This window comes from Narcine bancroftii, chromosome 11 (genome assembly GCF_036971445.1).
Source record: "Narcine bancroftii isolate sNarBan1 chromosome 11, sNarBan1.hap1, whole genome shotgun sequence".
Lineage (NCBI taxonomy): Eukaryota > Metazoa > Chordata > Chondrichthyes > Torpediniformes > Narcinidae > Narcine > Narcine bancroftii.
In genome coordinates this window covers 24,123,741-24,145,995 of record NC_091479.1, presented here as the reverse complement: position 1 = coordinate 24,145,995, position 22,255 = coordinate 24,123,741, and the positions used below count along the sequence as shown (strand labels likewise).

At 41.2% G+C, this 22,255-nt stretch overlaps 1 protein-coding gene across 6 annotated transcripts in view; it reads left to right on the top strand.

The window, feature by feature from the left end:
* Positions 1–22,255, top strand: part of vps13c (vacuolar protein sorting 13 homolog C) — a 425,868-nt gene that overhangs the window by 65,640 nt on the left and 337,973 nt on the right. For 5 of the 6 annotated variants that reach the window (XR_011346402.1, XM_069902926.1, XM_069902930.1 and 2 more), the window contains 3 exons: positions 7,191–7,250; positions 9,493–9,573; positions 21,759–21,816. Coding sequence is in view for 5 of the 6 variants with exons in the window: in XM_069902926.1 (XP_069759027.1) it covers positions 7,191–7,250; positions 9,493–9,573; positions 21,759–21,816 (199 nt within the window). In the remaining variant the exon portion in view is untranslated. The remainder of the gene's footprint in view (positions 1–7,190; positions 7,251–9,492; positions 9,574–21,758; positions 21,817–22,255) is intronic. The other variant, XM_069902927.1, reaches the window with a different exon arrangement.

Genomic DNA, 22,255 nt, shown 5'->3' with positions numbered 1-22,255 from the left:
ATGTACAAACGCCTTCCAGGCGGTGCTGGATTCAAACACCAGTCGCTGGTGCTGTGACAGCATTGTGCTAACCCCAATGCTTCTGTGGCGCTGCCCCGCGCTGACCGTGGCGCCCCCCCACGCTGACCGTGGTGCACCCCCGCGCTGACCGGGCGCCCACCTGCGCTGACCGTGGCGCCCCCCCCGCGCTGACCTTGGCGCCCCCCCGCGCTGACCTTGGCGCCCCCCCGCGCTGACCTTGGCGCCCCCCCGCGCTGACCTTGGCGCCCCCCCGCGCTGACCTTGGCGCCCCCCCCCGCGCTGACCGTGCCGCCCCCCCGCGCTGACCGTTGCGCTGCCCCCCCTCACGCTAACTGTGGTGTCGCCCTTTATTAATATATTCGAAAGATAGGTCATGATGTAGTTTAATCATAAATAGCTTGATTTGCAGTCAAATTTGAATCCAGTTGGCTAGCTCACTTTGAATTCCATGTAATTTTATCTTCCAGACCAGCCTTCTTTGAAGGGTTTGGACAAAAGCCTTGCTAAAGTCCATAGAGAGAAGTCTACCACTGACCCTTGTCAATTCTCTTTAACAAAAAATCAGTTGAATTCACGGGATACGATTTCCCATGCATGAATCAATGCTAACTATCCTTTATCAATCCCTCCCTTTCCAAAAGCTGATAGAATCTGCCTCTCAGAATCCCTCCAGTAACTTCCCCACTACTGATGTTTGACTCGCTAACTTTTTGTTCCCGAGCATGTCCTTATAATTCTCCTTAAAAGAGGGTATAACATTAGTAACCTCCAGTCTTGGGGTGTCTCACCCACATCTAAGAAATACATTCAAATCTTTCCCATAGCCTCAATGATTTCTTCCATTGGTTCCCACAGTGTCTGAGGATACACTTGATTTTCTGGTTTCATTTCAAATACAGTAAAACCCGTGGTATTATGCTCCTATGGTGATTATTAGATGATGGATAAGTGAATTTTATGGTTGCTTGAGATTGCATGTTGTGTGATCGGTGAATTAATGGTGAGGTGTGCAAATTTTAAACCCATATTTTTTTACCTATTTCTCCAATTCTTTTGCTGGTTGCTTGAATTCCAGATAATGAGGGTTTTATTGTATGAAAAGTACACTCAATAAAAATACAAAATGCAATTTTTTTTTCATGATATTTAAATCTGAGGTTTGATGTATTTCTTACTTTGAATTATTAATAGTTGATAAGAGCTTTTGCTTCTTGCTGGCTATTGTTACAGATGAACCTGGGTTGAGGTGATGTTGGAGGGCAGGGTAAGCAAATGCAGGAAGCAGCATCATGGCACAAAAGTGGTAGAACCTGGCATGACATTGGCATGAAGTGCTGGCGCATTTCCTGAAGGAGAATGCAGATATTGATATGCACCTCATGTTTCCCTTCAACTTGGATGGATGTGCCACCTTTCCACAAAAGTGTCTTGCCGCCTTGCTCATTTGTTGGGATCTGAATTCAACAAACTAACATAGAACTGTACTGCTGAAGAACAGGCCCCTGGACCGACAGTGTGTATGTTGAGCACAATGTCAAATTAACTCAAATTTGTCCTCTGCATATTAATGTATCTATCAAGGACTCTTATTTGGATGTGCTTTGTCACTATCCCCTGGTGGCCCATTCCAATCACATCATCGTCATTGTGGCCCATCCCTTCACAAGTGAAGATAAAAAACAGTGCCTTGTAGCTCTCATGTCCTCACAGAACTTTTGTTCTGTTTTCCATGGAGCAAGGGGCAAGGGTTTGGAGGTGAGTGCTTGCCCAAGACAAATGCCTCCCTCTGGGTCCCATGCCACTGGGCTTGGCGGAGTGCGAGGCACAACAGCCAGAGTGAAGTGGGATTGCCCCGCAGTGGTCTGTTCCAAGACCGTGCTCACTGGCTGTTGTCCTTACGGATCCTTTGTCCACCGAGTTTGCTGGAAAAATATTCAATCTGTCCATCCTATCTGAACTTCTTTCGGGTCTCCCCCTCAGCTTCCAATGCTCCTGAGACAACTGCCCAAGTTTGTCCAACCTCTGGCACACTAATCCAGGCAGCATCATAGGAACTTAGAACACCAGGAAGGAAGGGAAACAAACAGAAGAGTCATGGAACAGACGGAGATTCAGGAGGAAGAGGTGCTTGTTGCCTTACAGCTAAAAAAAGGTAGATAAATCACCTGGGCCAGACATGATATTTCCTTGGACCTTGAGTGAGTCTAGTGTAGAAATTTCAGGGACCCTGGCTGATACATTCAAAATGTCCTTGGCCACGGGTGAGGCGCCAGAGAATTGGAGGATAGCTCATGTTGTCCCGTTGTTTAAAAAGGGCTCCAAAAATAAACTGATTTAGCAGGCCGAGCGATTGCGTGGTTAGATGGGCCAAATCACTGCCCCCAGTCGGTTGGTGCAAGATGGCGCAGGCCCCCCCTTCCCTTCTCAGGGGAAGCCCGTGTTCGGCAATGCATGTTGCCTAGGTAATGTCACCACTCCGCATTGCGCTGACGTCACTCCCAGAGACTAATGCGTTCCAGACAGGAAGTGGCATGTACCCTTAAAGCAGTGCGTGAAATTCAAATAAAGTCAGTTACTGGTTCACCCTCGTGTGTGTGTGTGTGTGTGTGGATGTATTTCATCTCAACAGCGCTACCGTTTGCAGATGCTACACCAGACATCATTGGTGGGTAAATTGTTGGCGAGAGTTCTGAGAGACAGGATATATAGGTATTTGGACAGTCATGGGCTTATTAAGGACAGTCAGCGTGGTTGTGATTAATGTAGAGTTTTTCGAGGAGGTTACCAGGAAGGTAGACGAGGGAAGGGTTGTGGATGTTGTCTACGTGGACTTTTGTTATGAGCCCAGAGGACCCCAAAACCCAACAGCAACAGACATTCACCAAGACCAATGGATTCTTAAACAAAAGTTGTTTTTAATTATCTTTAGACATGAAAACAGAATCACACTTTAACTTATCTCTATTAACTTAACTAACCTAACTTAACCCTCTTTCTAATTCTAAGTGGATGTGTATGTAATGTGTGGGTAAGTTCAGAAAAGTTCTTTGGTTCATAGCCCAATCTCACTTCTCATTCCTCCAAGTTCACATTGCAGGGCATTCTTATACTGTGCACAGAATTTAACATGTATAAAGTTCGCCAGGCTTTGATGCTTGAAAGGTAAATGGTTACCGCTCAGGAAGGTTCTTGTCGGTTTTCAGAGAGATTTGTTGTTCCAGGGCACCCACAACTGATGAACTTCCATCAGCCACTTCAGTGTCTTGCTGAAGAAACTTGCCCCCCTCAGGGTTCTCCAGATGATAACCTCTTTCTTTCAGGTCACCCAGAGTTACTTTCTGTTTCACTTATTTCAAGTGAAACATCAGACAGCCAGTCCTCTCCTCTTGCATGAACCACAAGGGCTTTGACCAGGCTGAACTAAGCACTCACAACTCGTCCTCCAAAATGAGGTTTTCCACAAGCTTGCCAGCTTGTCCTGTTCCAGTTCTAGTTGCTGCTGCTAACTGTAAAACTGTAGAACTAATCTCTGTGTGTGTGTGTCTCTCTCTCTCTCTCACACACACACAGAGAAAGCCTGTTTTACTCTCTTTGCTTGAAAAACCACATGACCCTCCTAGAACAGCAATTTCTCCTCCTGTCTGCCTGTGGCTCTGACAAGCTCTTTCATCTGTTGCCTTTATGTAAACAACAATCCATTAGTGAAGTCTCTTGGGCACTCTCCAAAGCTTTTGCAAAGGCTCTGAGGCCCCAACATGTCTAGCATGAGCAGAGCTCCAGTATTTTATATAAGATCTGTTTTAGAGTGTTTGTATGTGGAGCTACACTAACAAACCCTGTCCCAATTTATCTCCCAAAGACAAGGTCCCACATGAGAAGCTAGTTCAGAAGGTTTAGACATTGGGAGAGGTTGTAAACTGGATTTGAAATTCACAGTGTGGAAGAAGACAGAGGGTGGTAGAGGATGGGGTGAACACTTTAACAACATTCTTAACCACCCTGCGACATCAACGACGTGGTCATTGTCCGCCTGCCCCAGGTAGAGATCAACAAGAACCTCGACACCCTCCCCACAATAGATGAAGTCAGGAAGGCAGTGAAGCAACTCTCATGTGGCAAAGCGCCAGGACCCGATGCAATCCCTACTGAGGTATCCAAAGCAGGAGGCCCTGTCATGTGATACAAAAGCTGACCGTTGTCTTCCAGTCCATGTAGAGAAAGGGACATGTCCCGCAACAGATGAAAGATGTCAGCATAGTCCACATCTCCAAGAGGAAAGGCAACTGCCAGTCTTGTGACAACCATAGGCATCTCCCTCTTGTCCATTGGAGGGAAGGTTCTGGCCAGCTACCTTCTCCAACACCTTGAACCAGGTATGCTCCCAGAAAGCCAGTGTGGCTTCCGTGCTGAAGATGGGACCACGGACATGATTTTTGTGGCGCGCCAACTCAAGAAAAAATGCCAGAAGCAACACAGCGATCTCTTTGTGACCTTTGTTCATCTAACCAAGGCTTTTGATACGGTCAGCAGAGAAGGCTTGTGGAAGATCATGGAGAAGTTTGACTGCCCCAGCAAATTTATCACAATCGTCCAGCAGTTCCACGACGGTATGATGGTGAAAGTTCTGGATGACGGTGACGAGTCGGAGGCCTTCCCAGTGACAACTGGCGTCAAACAAAGCTGTTCTTGCCCCGACTCGGTTCACTATGGTATTCTCTGCCATGCTGACAGATGCCTTCCGTAACTACAAAGAAGGAATCCACACCAGGTGCAGAACTGACAGCTGGTTGTTCAACCTCAGACGCCTGCAGGCAGTTACAATGGTGCAAGAGTCTGTCATCAGAGACTTCTTGGTGCTGATGTCCGTGCACTCAACGCCAGGACAGAGCAGAAGATGCAGCGTGAAATGGGCTGCTTCTCAAAAGCCTGCGACAACTTCGGTGTCACTATCAGCACCAAAAATACCGAAGTTATGTACCAGCTGCCCCAGGAAAGCCATACCAGGAGCTGCGCATCACGGTGAAGGGCCAGAACCTCCAGGCAGTCGACAACTTCATCTACCTGGGCAGCAATCTCTCTCGCGCAGTGAACATAGATGCTGAGGTCAATGACAGGATTGCCAAAGCCATTGCCACTTTTGGGAGACACCATGTGCACATCTGGGAGCATGGAGGACTCAGCCTTACCACCAAGCTGGAGGTCTACTGTGTAGTGGTCCTTATCACCCTCCTTTACGCTGGCGAGACCTGGACTATCTATAGCAAACACGCCAAACAGCTCAACCACTTTCACTTGAGCTGTCTCCACAGATTCTTCCACATCAGGTAGCAGGACAAAGTCCCCGACGTGGAAATCTTGGAACGAGCTGGGCTCTGCGGCATCTACACCCTCCTGCTGAAATATCAAGCCAGATGGGCTGGACGTGTGGTCAGAACGCCAGACAGCCGATTGCTGAAGCAGCTGCTGTACGGAGAACTGTGTCGGGGCAAAAAGTGCTCAGTCGGTGGGGGGGGGGGGGGCAGAAGAAACATTACAAAGACTGCTTCAAAGCGTCCTTCAAAGGCCTGGGTGTCGACATCAACATGTGGGAGACCCTTGCCCTCGACCGTCCACCTTGGCACAGCAAGATCACCATAGGAGCTCGTGCAGCTGAAGTCAGGTGCATCATCAAGGCACAACGAAAGCGTGCTGTGCTCAAGGCCCGAGCAGTATCCACTGCCATGACAGCACCCATCCACTTGTGTCCCACATGTGAGCGAGCCTTCAGGGCCTGGATTTGCCTCACCAGTCACCTACGGACCCACGGCCACCAATCTTCCATTTGACTTTGAAGCCATGGTCATCTTTGACTACGAAGAATGAACAGCAACAACAACAAACTAGATTTGTAATTGGCTGCCTGGAGAAGACAGAGGATGGTTGCTTCTCAGACTGGAGTCTTATGACTAGTGGTGTGCCTCAGGGATCAATGTTGGGACCATTGTTGTTTATTGTATATATCATTGATCTGGATGATAATGGGGTGCATTGGATCAGCAAGTTTGGTGATGACACAAAGATAGGAGACGTTGTGGACAGCGAGGAAGAGGGATCTGGACCAGCTAGAATGGGCTAAAAAAATGGCAGATGGAGTTTAATACAGACAATTGTGAGGTGATGCATTTTAGAAGGTAAAACCGAGACAGGAGATAATGAGGAGTGCAGAGGCATTGGAGAGTGCGGAGTGATCTGGGTATACAAATGCCCAGAAGGTGTATTCCCTGAAGGTGGCATCATGGGACAGGGTTGTAAAGAAAGCTTTTGGTATCTTAGCCTTCATAAATCAAAATATTTAGTATAGAGTTGGGATGTTATGTTGAAGTTGTTTAAGACATTGGTGAGGTCAAATTTGGAATATTTTGTGCAATTCTGGGTGCCGAACTACAGGAAATATCCTGTAAGATTGAAAAAGTGCAGAGAAGATTTACTAGATGGTTGGCCGGTTTTCTGTGTTAAAGCGTTCTATGATTTTAATACAGGCCCTTTGGCCCACAAAGCTGTGTCAAACATGTCCCAACCGTAGAAATTAATAGGATTTCACATAGCCCTCTGTTTCTAACCTCTATGTACCTATTCCAATACTTGGGACACAAGTGGGTGGGTGCTGTCGTGGCAGTGGATACTGCTCGGGCCTTGAGCACAGCACGTTTTCGTTGTGCCTTGATGATGCACCTGACTTCAGCTGCAAAATTCTCTTTGAAGGAGAGAAAGGACCCTAACCTATCCGCCTTCCCTACCGTTGCCGGCAACCCGTTCCATGCACCCACCACTCTCTGCATAAAAACCTTACCTCTGACATCTCTGTACCTACTCCCCAGCACCTTAAACCCATGTCCTCTTGTGGCAATCATTTCAGCCCTGGGGAAAAATATTTGTGTTGTTTCTTTGAAGCTTGAAGATTCTGAGACCTGGGTATGTTGAAACAGTCTCAAAATTAAATCCATTGAATTTGGTTAATGTGCACATTATTTTAGTTAATGGATAATATAGCCTGGATGTTGTTAATGCATAATGTACGTTTGTTCAAGAAGTAACCGTGAATCAAAATGCTAAAAGAAAGCAAAAATCTATTGACAAAATGGAGGTTTTCAACAAGCAAAATGATTATGTCAATTGCTTTATCTTTCCAGACAGCAGATGAAAACTGGATGCCATGTATACTGAGTGACACTGCAAAAATCATCCACAAGGTATTTGACTGTCATTAATCACAAGTCCAATGTACTGGGTTAAACTAATTTTGGGATTCCACTGGATGTGCAATTGAGATGCATCTACAAAGATGTTTTGAAAATGAAGGTATCACATTAAAGGAGCAATAGTATGTGAATATGAAGACCACTGCTGCAACAAAAGATGAGCAAGTGTAAATGCTCATTTACTCTCGGGATTCACGGGATGTGATAGTGTTACGACTTATTATTATGGTGGGAACTAGCACTTTCAATAGTTATTTAAAAATAATTGCAATTAATCCCTGATTATGGTGCAACTTAAGGGTCCGAACAACTTTCCAGAAGATTTTGGACATCAGGAGTGAATTGCAGTAGTGAACCAATGTCCATTGGTTTTTGGTACACATCCAAGTCTGTGATGATGAACTTGTACAAGGATTTTATCCAATTCAATGCTAGATTATCATCTGCTCACTCAATTCTCAAAAGGTTGGCAGAACGATCATTGTAAAGTTGTCAAAGCTGACGTGAGAATGGAGGAAGGCTTTCGGATATAAAGCCATAGGAAACCCTCGGTTCCAAACTCAGAGGTTTTGAGATTAGTGATGATGTCGGGTTGTTCCCGTGCTTGGCGACTTACTAACAAGCATGGCCACATGATCACCATTGAGAAACAAATGGAAAGCTGGTGGTGCTGACGGAACCTGCTGTCGATGCAGCGCTAGTGCGGACCCACGGGGAGCAAGGGAACGGAGGTGCGGCTCAGGCATTTGGCAGGCTGCTGGTGACTTGATGCGAGGAACTCACAGAAGCAGTGGGCTGCGGGACACTGCTGTCGGGACACTGGCTGGAGGGGGTCCCAAGTATTGGAACTGGGATGCGAGGAGGTGCCAAAGTCACTGAAGGGTTCCTGACCGTGTCAGAGGTTTGGATCTGGAGCTCGGGTCGCCAATGGTTTGGACTGGACTCTGTGTTGGTGCGGAAGCATTGGAGGCGAATCTACCGAAAATCGGTGACTCTGGGGGACCCTCTTTTGCTTCTCTCTCTCTGACTGTAAGTCTGACTTTAAGAACTATGAGGGGCACTTGGGCAATTCCTGCCGGTGGCAAAAAAAATTCATGTAATATGATACTGTTTTATTGCTATGACAAGAAATTGGATTTTGAATCTTTAGGTTTGTTCAGAATCAGAATCTATCTTCATGAAATTTGTTTTTTTTGTAGCAGCATTACATTGCTATAAATTACATTTAAAAAATAAATTAATGCAAAAATAAGAGACTGAGATAGTGTCTGTGATTCATTGTTCATTCAGCAAAATGTTGGCAGAGGGGAAGAAGCCGTCCTTGTGCTGCTGGTTTTTTGTCTTCAGGCTCCTGCACCTCCTTCTTAATGGTAGCAGTGTGAGGAGGGCATGGCCTGGGTGGTGGGGGGCCTTGAGGATAGTAACTGTTTTTTTTTAAGACACTGCCTCTCTTGTAGATATCCCTGATGGAGTGAAGACTGGTGCCCGTGATATCGCAGGCCAAGTTAACAACTGGAGTTTTTTCCTTTCCTGTGCATTGGCACCCTCATACCAGACAGTGATGCAACCAGTCAGAATGACTGTAGAAATTTTTTTGAGTCTTTGGTGACAAACCAAATGTCCTCAAACTCCTCATGAAGTTACAGCTGCTGGTGAACCTTCTTTGTGATTGCATCGAGTTCAAATTTATTTATCATCTGATTGCACAAAAGTACAACCTGGCGAAACAGCGTTTCCTGGTCCTCAATGCAAAATATGCAAACATACACAACCGGCCATTCACACACAGACAAACAATACGTATACAGGACAAATACACACACATAAAAAGAAATAAGTATTGTTTAATATCTAGTAGAGTCTCAGATAGTTAGTGTGAGCAGTTCCATTAGTTGTTCAGCATCCTCACTGCCAGGGGGACACACGCACAAAGTGTGCTGAATGAGTGCAATTCAAAGCAACTCACAAAAATAACAATAGGTGAAGAATGACCATGCTTGCTGTAAATCTGAGATAAAAGTAAATGCTGGAACCATTCAGCAAATAAGGTACAATCTCTCCAAGAAGGAACAAATGTAACTTTTTAGGTCAAAGTCCCTTTGTCAAAATGTAGATTACTTGAGTAATCTGAAACTTCTTTAGTTTTCACAGTTTTCAATACTTCAAATTGATTATTACATTTTGGATTCAAAGGTTGCTTCCTTGGTGAAATAATATTGTTTTTTTTCTTCAGCTTGTCCGCTTAGATTGCCTTTGTGCCTACTGGAATGTGCACAGTCCGTTATTCTACCAAGGTGCAAGAGAACATGTCTTGGTATGTTTTCTTGTACAATTTTACCCAGTAATGATCTAGAGGGCTATGGAACATGGGATACGATGAGGATGTGGAGATAAGAAATATATAGAAAGGTCTGTAATTTATCGGGGGGAGGAGGGGGAAGAAGTTTCCGTCTTATCTATTCATCTACTTTAAATGTTTAAGAGATCCTCAATTTTGAATTATCTGATCTGCATATACCTGACTCTGCAAGTTTTCCCAGACATTGTTTTTTTAATTTTTTTTTATTTTTCACACTATGAATCATACTGATCAAAATACACACAAACATTTCCCTCTTGAATATACACAGTGTCATTTTCTCCCCTTTCCCCCCTCCCTTCCCTCCCTCCTTAACCCCCCTCCCCAGCCATTCAACATTCAACATATATGATACATTAAACTCATTAAACAATTGTTAAAGCAATTTCAAGTTGACAAGGTAATGTATCATAATATTCATAATTGACTGCATATATTCCATCAATTTAATTATGGATAGGGTTAGGGTGGTTAGTTTATGAAATTGAAGAATTATGGCAAGCTTGTGTAGAGTAACACAATGTGGGCTTCTATAGAAAATGGGTGTTTCTGATTTGGGGAAAATCAACCTGCAGGTTGTCCTCAGGAGTGGAACCATTACATAACCCAGAATCTGCCTGTGCTCTGTATTTGGCTTTCTTGTTCTGTACCTGTCCATGTTTGGCTGTTGTGTCCTGTATCTGTCGAATGCCTGCACATCCTTGCTGTGTGTGTGACTTACCTTGAAAATTTCATTTAAACTTACCTCCTTTCATCTTGGAACTCTGCCCTTTAGTGTATGACGTTTCCATTCTGGTGAAGAAGACTTGGATTATCTAATCTGTGCCTTCTTGAGTACTTCTGATAATTTATGTACTTCCAATAAGTCACTCCTTCACATCCGTGTTAAATAAAATGAATGACGCTTGTCCAACCTCTCCCTTTTAGTTGATGTATTTTAATCGAGGCAACATCTTGCAGAACCTCTTTCTCTCTCACCATATCTTTCCCGTTGTGCAGCAACCAGAACTATAACAGCGCCAGTGACCCAGGTTTGAGTCCGCTGCTGTCTGTAAGGAATTTGTATGTTCTCCTTGTGTCTGCATGGGTTTCCTTCAGGTGTTCTGGTTTCTTTCCACCCTGCAAAAATGTATGGAAGTTAATTGGTGCATTTGGCTGGCATGGCTTGTGGGCCGGAAGGACTGGTTACCGTGCTGTATCTCTAAATTTAAAACTGCACTCAGTGCTTCAATCGTAACCTAACTAAAGTTGTATATAACTGCAAGTAAAAACATTGAACACTTGAGAAGTTCAGGAGGTGAAACAGTGTCCTTAATGTAGCAAAGATGGGGAGTCACGTGATGGAGTAGTGGCCGGACGGTGAACTCCAGCCCTCTCCAGAAAAGTCGGGAAAAACAAGAGAAAATACAAAGGCACAGAAATACAAGTTAAAGAAAAGTGAGTATAAAGGTGGAAAGAAGATGGAGACAAAAGGAGAAAAATCAAAATCAACGGAAAGAAGAGAGGAAGAGAAGACAACGGAGGAAAAAGGTGAAGGCCTTACCTGTCCGAAGAGGCCCGCTGTGGAGAGAAGACCCCACTACCTCAGGTCGGTAGAAAAAGAACTACAACAATGGCTCACAGAGCCGAGTAAAAGTGCGCAACCGCGCATGCGCGAGGAGTCGCGCATGCGCGATGCGCTTGAAAAAAAACACACCGACGGGAGGGGGGACCAGCTGGGGAGTCGATCTCCACAGCCGGCAACGACAGCTGCAGAACACCTGCAGCAAGAAGAGACCACAGAAGACAATGGAAACAAAAAAGAAGAGGAGGAAAGGGCACCAAAGAAACAACAGATGGTCAAACTAGAGGAAGAAGAAGAGGAAGAATACAGTGAAATAGATAAAGGGAAAGGCAAGGTAAAGGATATACTTGCTCTTGTTAGAGGATACATGGAGTCATTTAAAGAATGGCAAACACAGGAATTCAATGATTTAAGAAGAAGAATAAACAACACAGAAAAGAAAATAAATAAAATGGATATGACCTTAACAGAAATGGAGAAAAAAATGGACAAGATGGAAGAACGGGCAATAGCAGCAGAAATGGAGGTAGAAGACTTAAAAAAGAAATTGGAGGAATCTAATAAAAAAACTAAAGAGACACAAGAATTACTAGCCCAAAAAATAGATATAATGGAAAATTATAACAGAAGAAATAACATAAAGATAGTGGGCCTTAAGGAAGATGTAGAAGGCAAGAATATGAGGGAGTTTATAAAAGAATGGATCCCTAAGGCCCTAGGATGTCCAGAACTACAGCAAGAAATGGAAATAGAAAGGGCACATAGAGCATTGGCCCCTAAACCACAACCACAACAAAAACCAAGATCTATTGTAGTAAAATTCCTAAGATATACTACAAGAGAAAAGGTACTGGAGAAGACAATGGAAAAAGTAAGAGAGGGCAACAAACCACTGGAGTATAAAGGGCAAAAAATCTTCCTTTATCCAGATATAAGCTTTGAAGTCCTAAAGAAGAGAAAAGAGTTCAATGCAGCAAAAGCGATTTTATGGAAGAAAGGATATAAATTTACACTGAAGCATCCTGCGGTATTGAAAATATTTATTCCAGGACAACAAAACAGACTATTCTCGGATCCAGAAGAAGCACGAAAATTTGCAGAACAATTACAAAAATAGACTGAGGGATGAAGACGGGTAATGAGAGCAAAAATCATCACGATTGATATGTATGTGGGTAAAGACAAAAATAGACTGAGGGATGAAGACGGGTAAGGAGGGTAAAAATGACCACGATTGATATGTATGCGGGTAAAGAGGTATAAGAGTGAATAGAGACAATGGGCATATGTGAAAGTATCTGTAATTAGAGGAAAACATAGAGAGTATAGACAAGAATTAATAAGGGAAGGTAATGGAATAGAGAGAATAAGGAGGGAATTAAAAGAGTGACCTTTGTGACATATAAAAAGCGAAATCTTTTCTGGGGGGGGCTGGGTGGGGGAAAAGAGCGGTCACTGCAAAATCAGTTGACGCTTGCGAGTGGATTCGCAAATCCAAATGGAGAGGGGAGATGTGGTTGTCCGACAAGGGATAAAGGGCAACTCAGGAGGGGAAGGGGAGATTGGGGATAAAGAAGATAGAAATAGGAGAATAAGGAAAATGTTGGATGTTGTAGGAATGTTGTCTGGTAAAGAGTTGAAAATAAGAAAACAAATGGAAAAGGAGGAAAGGTAATGATGGAAAAATGGAAAGAGAAGATAAACAAAATATAAAATGGCTACGCTGAACTATATGACTTTAAATATTAATGGAATACATAACCAAATTAAAAGGAAGAAACTACTAAATTTACTGAAAAAGGAAAAAATAGATATAGCATTTGTCCAAGAAACACACTTAACTGAATTGGAGCACAAGAAATTAAAGAGAGATTGGGTAGGACATGTAACAGCAGCATCGTATAATTCAAAAGCAAGAGGAGTGGCTATATTAATTAGCAAAAATGTGCCATTTAAAATAGAAGAGGAAATAATAGATCCAGCAGGGAGATATGTTATGATAAAATGTCAGATATATTCAGAGCTTTGGAATCTACTTAATATATATTCACCTAACGAAGAAGATCAAAAGTTTATGCAAGATATCTTTTTGAAGGTAGCTAATACGCAAGGGAACATACTAATAGGAGGGGATTTCAATCTGAATTTGGATCCAAATATGGATAAAACGGGGAAAAAAATTAACAGGAAGAACAAAGTAACCAAATTTATAATTAAATCAATGCAAGAAATGAAACTTGTGGACATATGGAGGAAACAAAACCCAAAAGAAAAGGAATACTCACACTACTCGACTAGACATAAAACATACTCAAGGATAGACCTATTCCTGTTATCAGCCCACATTCAAGGGAGAGTTAGGAAAACGGAATATAAAGCTAGACTATTATCGGACCACTCACCCCTGTTATTGGCAATAGAGCTAGAGGACATCCCTCCAAGAATGTATAGATGGAGGTTAAACCCCATGCTACTTAAAAGACAGGATTTTAGAGAATTTATTGAAAAACAATTAAAAATGTACTTTGAAGTAAATACGGAATCAGTGGAAGATAAGTTTATACTATGGGACGCAATGAAAGCATTCATTAGAGGGCAAATAATAAGTTATGCAACCAAGATGAAGAAGGACTATAATCAGGAAACAGAGCAGTTGGAAAGGGAAATAATAAACATAGAAAAAAAATTAGCAATAAAGGAAGATACAACCAAAAGAAGAGAATTGGCGGATAAAAAAATAAAATATGAAACATTACAAACATATAAGGTGGAGAAGAATATAATGAAGACAAAACAGAAATATTATGAACTAGGTGAAAAAACACACAAAATCTTAGCATGGCAGCTTAAGACAGAGCAAACTAAGAAAATGGTATTGGCAACAAGGAAAAAAGACAAACAAATTACATATAATCCAAAAGAAATTAAGGAAAACTTCAGAGAATTCTATGAACAATTATACCGAACCGAAAACGAAGGGAAAGAAGGGAAAATAGATGAATTTTTGACTAAAATTGAACTACCAAAACTACAAATAGAGGAACAAAATAAATTAACAGAACCATTTGGAACAGTAGAAATACAAGAGATAATAAAAAATTTACCAAATAATAAGACACCAGGAGAGGATGGACTCCCAATAAAATTCTACAAAACATTTAAAGACCTAATAATACCGCCCCTCCTGGATGTAATCAACCAGATTGATGAGACACAAAACTTACCAGATTCATGTAAAACAGCAATAATTACAGTGATACTAAAACAAGGGAAAGATCCACTCTCACCAGCGTCATATAGACCAATATCTCTGCTAAACACAGATTATAAGATAATAGCTAAACTATTAGCGAACATATTAGCAGAACAGGTACCGAAAATGGTAAATTTAGACCAAACTGGATTTATCAAAAAAAGACGCACAACAGACAATATTTGTAAATTTATTAACTTAATTCATGCAGTAGAAGGAAATAAAGCACCGGCAGTAGCAGTTGCTTTAGACGCAGAGAAGGCCTTCGACAGAGTAGAATGGAATTACTTGTTCAAAGTATTGCAAAAATTCAGTTTACCGGAGAAGTATATTAATTGGATTAAAGCATTATATAAGGGACCGTTAGCGAAAGTGACAGTAAATGGACATGTATCAAAGCAATTTAACTTAAGCAGGTCAACGCGGCAGGGATGCCCACTATCACCATTATTGTTTGCGCTAGCTATAGAACCACTAGCAGAATCGATAAGAAGAGATAATAATATAAAAGGAATAAAAATAAAAGACAGGGAATATAAAATCAGTCTGTTTGCGGATGATGTGATAGTGTACTTAACAGAACCAGAACTATCAATAAAAGAACTATATAAGAAATTGAAGGAATATGGAGAAGTGTCGGGATACAAGATAAACGTAAATAAAAGTGAAGCAATGCCTATGAATAACGCGGATTTCTCAAAATTTAAGGAGGAATCCCCATTCAGATGGCAAACGCAGGCAATAAGATACCTAGGTGTGCAAATAAACAAAAATTTAGGCCAATTATATAAACTCAATTACAATCCACTAATGAAAAAATTACAGGACGATTTAGAGCATTGGAAAGAGCTACCACTAACACTGATAGGAAGGATAAACTGTATTAAAATGAACATTTTTCCAAGGATACTATACTTATTTCAGGCATTGCCAATACAACTGACAGAAAAATTCTTCAAAGAGTTAAAGAAAATAATAAGGAGATTTTTATGGAGAGGGGGGAAACCGAGGATAGCACTAGATAAATTAACAGAATGGTATAAACAAGGAGGCTTACAATTGCCAAACTTCAAAAATTATTATAGAGCCGCACAATTAAGGTACCTATCAGATTTTTATCAAACAAGGGAAAAACCAGACTGGACGAGACTAGAATTAGATAAAATAGGGGAAAAGATACCTGAACACATATTATATAAATGGGACGAAAAATTGGTACAACATAGAACTTCTCCAGTATTACACCATCTCCTCAATATATGGAAGAAGATTCATGTAGAAAGAAATAAAATAAATTACCAAATACCAAAACTAATATTGACGCAAAATAAGCTACTCCCTTTTACAATAGACAACCTTGCCTTTAGAAAATGGGAAAAAAAAGGGATTAAAAGAATAGAAAATTGTTTTTCAGGAAGTAGATTCTTATCCTTTGAACAAATGAGAGATAAGTACAATATAACTGGAGATACAGCGCTGGCATATTACCAACTGAGATCCTACTTGAAAGATAAATTAGGAAGCAACTTGAGTTTACCAGAGGGAAGTAACCTTGAATATGTGATTACAGATACAATGTTAATCAAAAGATTTATAAAAAATATGTATATTAAACTGCAAGAAAAGGAGAATGAGGAAACAAATGGTAAAACTAAACAAAAATGGGAACAAGATTTAAATATAAAGATAAAAAAGGAAACATGGGAGAAGTTATGCTCTGGAACGATGAGAAATACAATAAATACGAGGCTGCGTATGATACAATATAATTGGTTACACAGACTATACATTACACCGCAAAAGTTAAATAAATGGGACCCAACAGTATCTGATAGATGTTTTCGATGTAAAAAAGAAAGGGGAACAACAATTCATGCAATCTGGACATGTGAGAGAGTAGAAAAATTTTGGGATGATCTCAATCAGATATTAAATAAAATAACAGAAAACAATATACCAAAGAATCCAGAGATCTTTCTCCTAAGTAACATAAAAAATAAAGAATTTGGAATTGACTTGGAAGATGCACAAAAAAGATTTGTCAAGATAGCCCTAGCCGTAGCAAAAAAATGTATTATGTCAACCTGGAAATTGGAAGATAATTTGAAAATACAACAATGGTATATAGAAATGAATAAATGTATTCCATTAGAAAAAATAACATATAGTTTAAGAAATAATATTGAAATATTCGAACAAGTATGGGAGCCTTACATTAAATACAATAGCGAAAACCTACCGGGAACAAACATTACCTAAGTTGATGGAAGGAGAAGAAAAGAAAAGAATGGACTCAGTAGAATTTCTGGTGTATTTTTGTTGAATGACAACATTGTCTAACTGAATTAATGCAACCTAGATTGTATACCTAAAATGGATGAGAGGGGGGGGGTGGGGGGGTGGCTTGGGAGGAGGGAGGGGGGAGGGAGAAAAAGTCACTGTAAATGTGTGGAAAAGAAAAAGTGTATATCATGGCTATTGTGATTTATGGTGTGAAAAATAAAAAAGTTTAAAAAAAAAATAAAATGTAGCAAAGATAAAAAGACATACCCAATGCTTTGGGCTTGAGCCCTTCAAGGTATGGCTGCAACATGATTTGCTAACTTTAATATTTTATGTCCTGACTGATAAAGAAAAGTATGCTGTCTGCCTTCTTTATCACGTTATGCGTGCATTTGTGTCGCTTCTTTCAGGGAGCTATGGACTTGCACCCCAGATCCTCTGCACATAAATTCTTCTGAAGGTTCTTCCGTTTACTGTGTACTCTCCATTGCATTCAAAGTGCAACACTTCACGCTTGTTGTGATTAAAGTCCATCTGCTATTTGACAAGGCCTCTCATGATAGACTGATCCAGAAGGTACGGATGTGTGGGATCCATGGTGAACTGGAAATTTGGATTTGGAATTGGCTGGCTCTTAGAAGATTGACTGCCGTGTTGGAAGGCTGTTATTTGGGATAGAGGCCAATCACTCTCTGCAAGTTCAGTGTGGGGACCTGCTGTTGTTTGTGACCTCTAAAATGTCTTGGGTGAATAAATGGGTGGATCATAAATTTGCAGATAATACACAAATGGGTGGAGTTGTAGATAGTGTAAAAAGCTATCAAAGAATACAAAAGGAAATAAATGTCACTGATATGAGCAGAGAAATGACAAATAAGTTTAATCTGGACATATGAGATGTGGAACTTTGGGAGGTCAAATATAAGGGGAAGGTTTACGGTTAATGGCAGGACTCTCAAAAGCATTGAAGTGGAGAGGGATCTGAGGTCTCAGGTCCATCGATCCTTGAAAGTGTCCATGCGAGGAGGAGTCACGCGATGGAGTAGTGGCCGGACGGTGAACTCCAGCCCTCTCCAGAAAAGTCGGGAAAAACAAGAGAAAACACAAAGGCACAGAAATAAAAGTTACAGAAAAGTGAGTATAAAGGTGGAAAGAAGATGGCGACAAAAAAAGAAAAGTCGAAAGCAACGGTAAGAAGAGAGGAAGAGAAGACAAAGGAGGAAAAAGGTGAAGGCCTTACCTGTCCGAAGAGGCCCGCTGCGGAGAGAGAAACCCGCTCCCTCAGGTCGGTAAATAATGGACTACAAAAATGGCTCGCAGAGCCGAGCAAAAGTGCGCAACCGCGCATGCGCGAGGAGTCGCGCATGCGCGATGCGCATGAAAAAAAACACACCGACGGGAGGGGGGACCAGCTGGGGAGTCGATCTCCACAGCCGGCAACGACAGCTGCAGAACACCTGCAGCAAGAAGAGACCACAGAAGACAATAGAAACAAGAAAGAAGAGGAGGAAAGGGCACCAAAGAAACAACAGATGGCCAACCCAGAGGAAGAAGAAGAGGAAGAGTATGGTGAAATAGAAGAAGAAAAGATAGGCAAGGTAAAGGATATACTTGCTCTTATTAAAGGATACATGGAGTCATTTAAAGAATGGCAAACACAGGAATTTAAGGATTTAAGAAAAAGAATAAACAACACAGAGGAGAAAATAATTAAAATGGAGATGACCTTAACAGAAATGGGAAAAAAAATGGACAAGATGGAAGAGCGGGCAGTAGCAGCAGAAATGGAGGTAGAAGACTTAAAAAAGAAATTGGAGAAATCTAATAAAAAAACTAAAGAGACACAAGAACTACTAGCTCAAAAAATAGATACAATGGAAAACCATAACAGAAGAAATAACATAAAGATAGTGGGCCTTAAGGAAGATGAAGAAGGCAAGAATATGAGGGAGTTTATAAAAGAGTGGATCCCTAAGACCCTAGGATGTCCAGAACTACAGCATGAAATGGAAATAGAAAGGGCACATAGAGTATTGGCCTCTAAACCACAACCACAACAAAAACCAAGATCTATTGTAGTAAAATTCCTAAGATATACTACAAGAGAAAAGGTACTGGAGAAGACAATGGAAAAAGTAAGAGAGGGCAACAAACCACTGGAGTATAAAGGGCAAAAAATCTTCATTTATCCAGATATAAGTTTTGAACTCCTAAAGAAGAGAAAAGAGTTCAATACAGCAAAGGCGATTTTATGGAAGAAAGGGTATAAATTTATACTAAAGCATCCAGCGGTATTGAAAATATTTATTCCAGGACAACAAAACAGACTATTCTCGGATCCAGAAGAAGCACGAAAATTTGCAGAACAATTACAAAAATAGACTGAGGGAGGAAGACGGGTAATGAGAGTTAAAATGATCACGACTGATATGTATGTGGGTAAAGACAAAAATAGACTGAGGGATGAAGACGGGTAATGAGAGTAAAAATGATCACGATTGATATGTATGCAGGTAAAGAGGTATAAGAGTGAATAGAGACAATGAGCATACATGAATGTATCTGTACTTAGAGGAAAATATAGATAGTATAGACAAGAATTAATAAGGGAAGGTAATGGAATAGAGAGAATAAGGAGGGAATTAAAAGAGGGACCTTTGTGACATATGAAAAGTGAAATCTTTTCTGGGGGAGGCGGGGTGGGGGGAAATAGCGGTCAATGCAAAATCAGTTGACGCTTGCGAGTGGATTCGCAAATCCAAATGGAGAGGGGAGATGTGGTTGTCCGACAAGGGATAAAGGACAACTCAGGAGGTGAAGGGGAGATTGGGGATAAATAAGATAGAAATAGGAGAATAAGGAAAATGTTAGATGTTGTAGGAATGTTGTCTTATAAAGAGTTGAAAATAAGAAAACAGAAATGGAAAAGGAGGAAAGGTAATGATGGAAAAACGGAAAGAGAAGATAAACAAAATATAAAAGGGCTACGCTGAACTATATGTCTTTAAATATTAATGGAATACATAACCAAATTAAAAGGAAGAAACTACCAAATTTAAATGAATAAATGTATTCCATTAGAAAAAATAACATATTGGTTAAGAAATAATATTGAAATATTCGAACAAGTATAGGAGCCTTACATTAAATACAATAGCGAAAATACAATAGCAAACATTACCTAAGTTGATGGAAGGAGAAGGAAAGGAAAGAAAAGAATGGACTCAGTAGAATTTCTGGTGTAATTTTGTTGAATGACAACATTGTCTGACTGGCTTAATGCAACCTAGATTGTATACCTAAAATGGATGAGAGGGGGGGGTGGGGGGGTGGTTTGGGAGGAAAGGGGGGGGGGGGAGAAAAAGTCACTGTATATGTGTGAAAAGAAATAGTGTATATCATGGCTAATGTGATTTATGGTGTGAAAAAAAAAAAAATTAAAAAAAAAAAAAAAAGTGTCCATGCAAATAAATGGGATGGTGAAGAAAGTGTATGTGGTCTTCTTGCCTTCATTGCCCTGGGCATTGAGTGTAAAAGTAAGGAGGTCATGTCATAGCTAAAACAATGGTAAGGTCACGCCTGGAATATCCTGTGAAATTCTGATTGCCACATTGCAGGAAGGAGTACAGAAGGGATTTCCCAGGATGTCGTTTGGTTTAGAGCGTATGATCTATAAAGAAAGGTTGTACAGTCTTAGTTTTTTTTATGGAGCATCAGAGGCTAAAGTAATGTGGACAATCAGAATCTTTTTCTCAGGATAAAAATGTCATGTTCCACAGTTCATGCATTAAGGTGGGGTGGGGTGGCAGGGAGTGCAGAAGTTTGAAGGAGACGTGCGGATCAGGTTTTTTTTTTCCAGAGTGGGGTGGGGGGGGTCTGGAACAGGGTGCCAAGAGTCATGGTGGAATTAGATAGAATAGTAACCTTTAAAAGGCATCTACATAGATAGACATGTAATACAGGGAGAACCGAAGGATGTGCCAGCAGCAGAGTTTTAATTTAACTTGGACGTTATGTTTGACATAGGCTGAAGGGCCAATACTTGTGCTGCTCTGTTCTAAATTTATATATATTTACAAAAACTGTAGAAGCTAATTTTAACCATTGATACCAGGACCACCAAATTACACCAACGAACCTATCGATCCCATACATTTTGGAGGGTGGAAAGAAACCAGAGTTACCTGAAGAAAACTCACGGAGAGAACATACAAGCTCCTTAAGGTTCTGTGACAACCTACTTCACTATTTACAGCTGCCAATTTTTGTGCCACCTGTTTTTGCATTCAAATTAGTTTTTCAATTTTCACAAGCAACAAGGGTCCCATCAACAATCCCCATAGAACAATACCCCTTCAGCACTCATGCCTCAATTCTAGGTGTGTGCATGTGCACCTGTGTTGGTGCACTAGTGTTGCAGTACTCAAAACTGCTAGAGAAAGTCAGCAGGTCTCGCAGAGTCAAAAGGAAGAAAAAAGGCAATCAGTGTTTCGGGCCCGAGCCCTTATTTGGCAAACTTGTGTATGTGTGTGCGTTGGATGAAGTTGAGGACAGTGTCCTCAGTAGCAAGAATCTTCATTAAGAAATTCTTCATTGTTCTGATTCCAGAGCATGCTGACTTTATCTCAGTTCTTGAAAAACCCTTCTCCACTTTTACTGCCTATTGAAGAATCCGGGTGGGCTAGACGTCAGCCATTTGCAGGAATTCCTGGTGTCTTTCAATTCAACTTTTGTTGCTCATTCCTTGAGCTGCTCATTTCAAGCCTGTTTACGTAGTGTCAGTGTGAAGTTCATTGGCTACAAGAGCAGGATGATGTTCAAGGCCATTGCTTTATATTGTGCTGAACTTTATCCCAAGGTTGGGAAGTTGCCTGTATGTGATTTCTTTCACTGCGGGATGGTGAGGCGTACATGTGGACGACAGAAGGGGATCTGGGTCTCTTGTCTACAACGACTGACATTTTACAGCATGCATCACAACTTGATGTAAACTCCCTTAACTCATTTCTTGTTTATTTTCTACCACTCTTGAATTGACAGGTGGAACTGAAAGAGGGCATAGCTTCATGTTCTCACGAACCTCTAAACTATCACTATGGTAAGTATTTCATTGTGACTGCCAAATGATTTTACTATTTATTCAGAACATAGAATATAGAACATTATGATGTGCCAACTGATAGAAACCTACTCAACTAACTTTCCTACCTTATGCCCATGCCCTTGTATTTTTCTTGCATCGAATGTACCTGTCTGAGTCTTCTAAATGTCTCTAATGTACCAGCCTCCGCCACCACCCCAGCAATGCATTCCAAACACCCTCTGTGTATCATTTTTAAAAAAAAAAGTACTGCAGCCATCTTGCCTAAACTTTCCTCCCCTCGCCTTGTACAGATGTCCTCTGGTGTTTGCCCCGGGATAAAACTGCTGGCTGTTGACCCTATCTATGCCTCTCATAATCTTGTGGACCTCATCCTGAAAAACTGTTTCCTCTGAAGACTGGACTTCTATTACTTAAAATAATTCTATGTTATTTA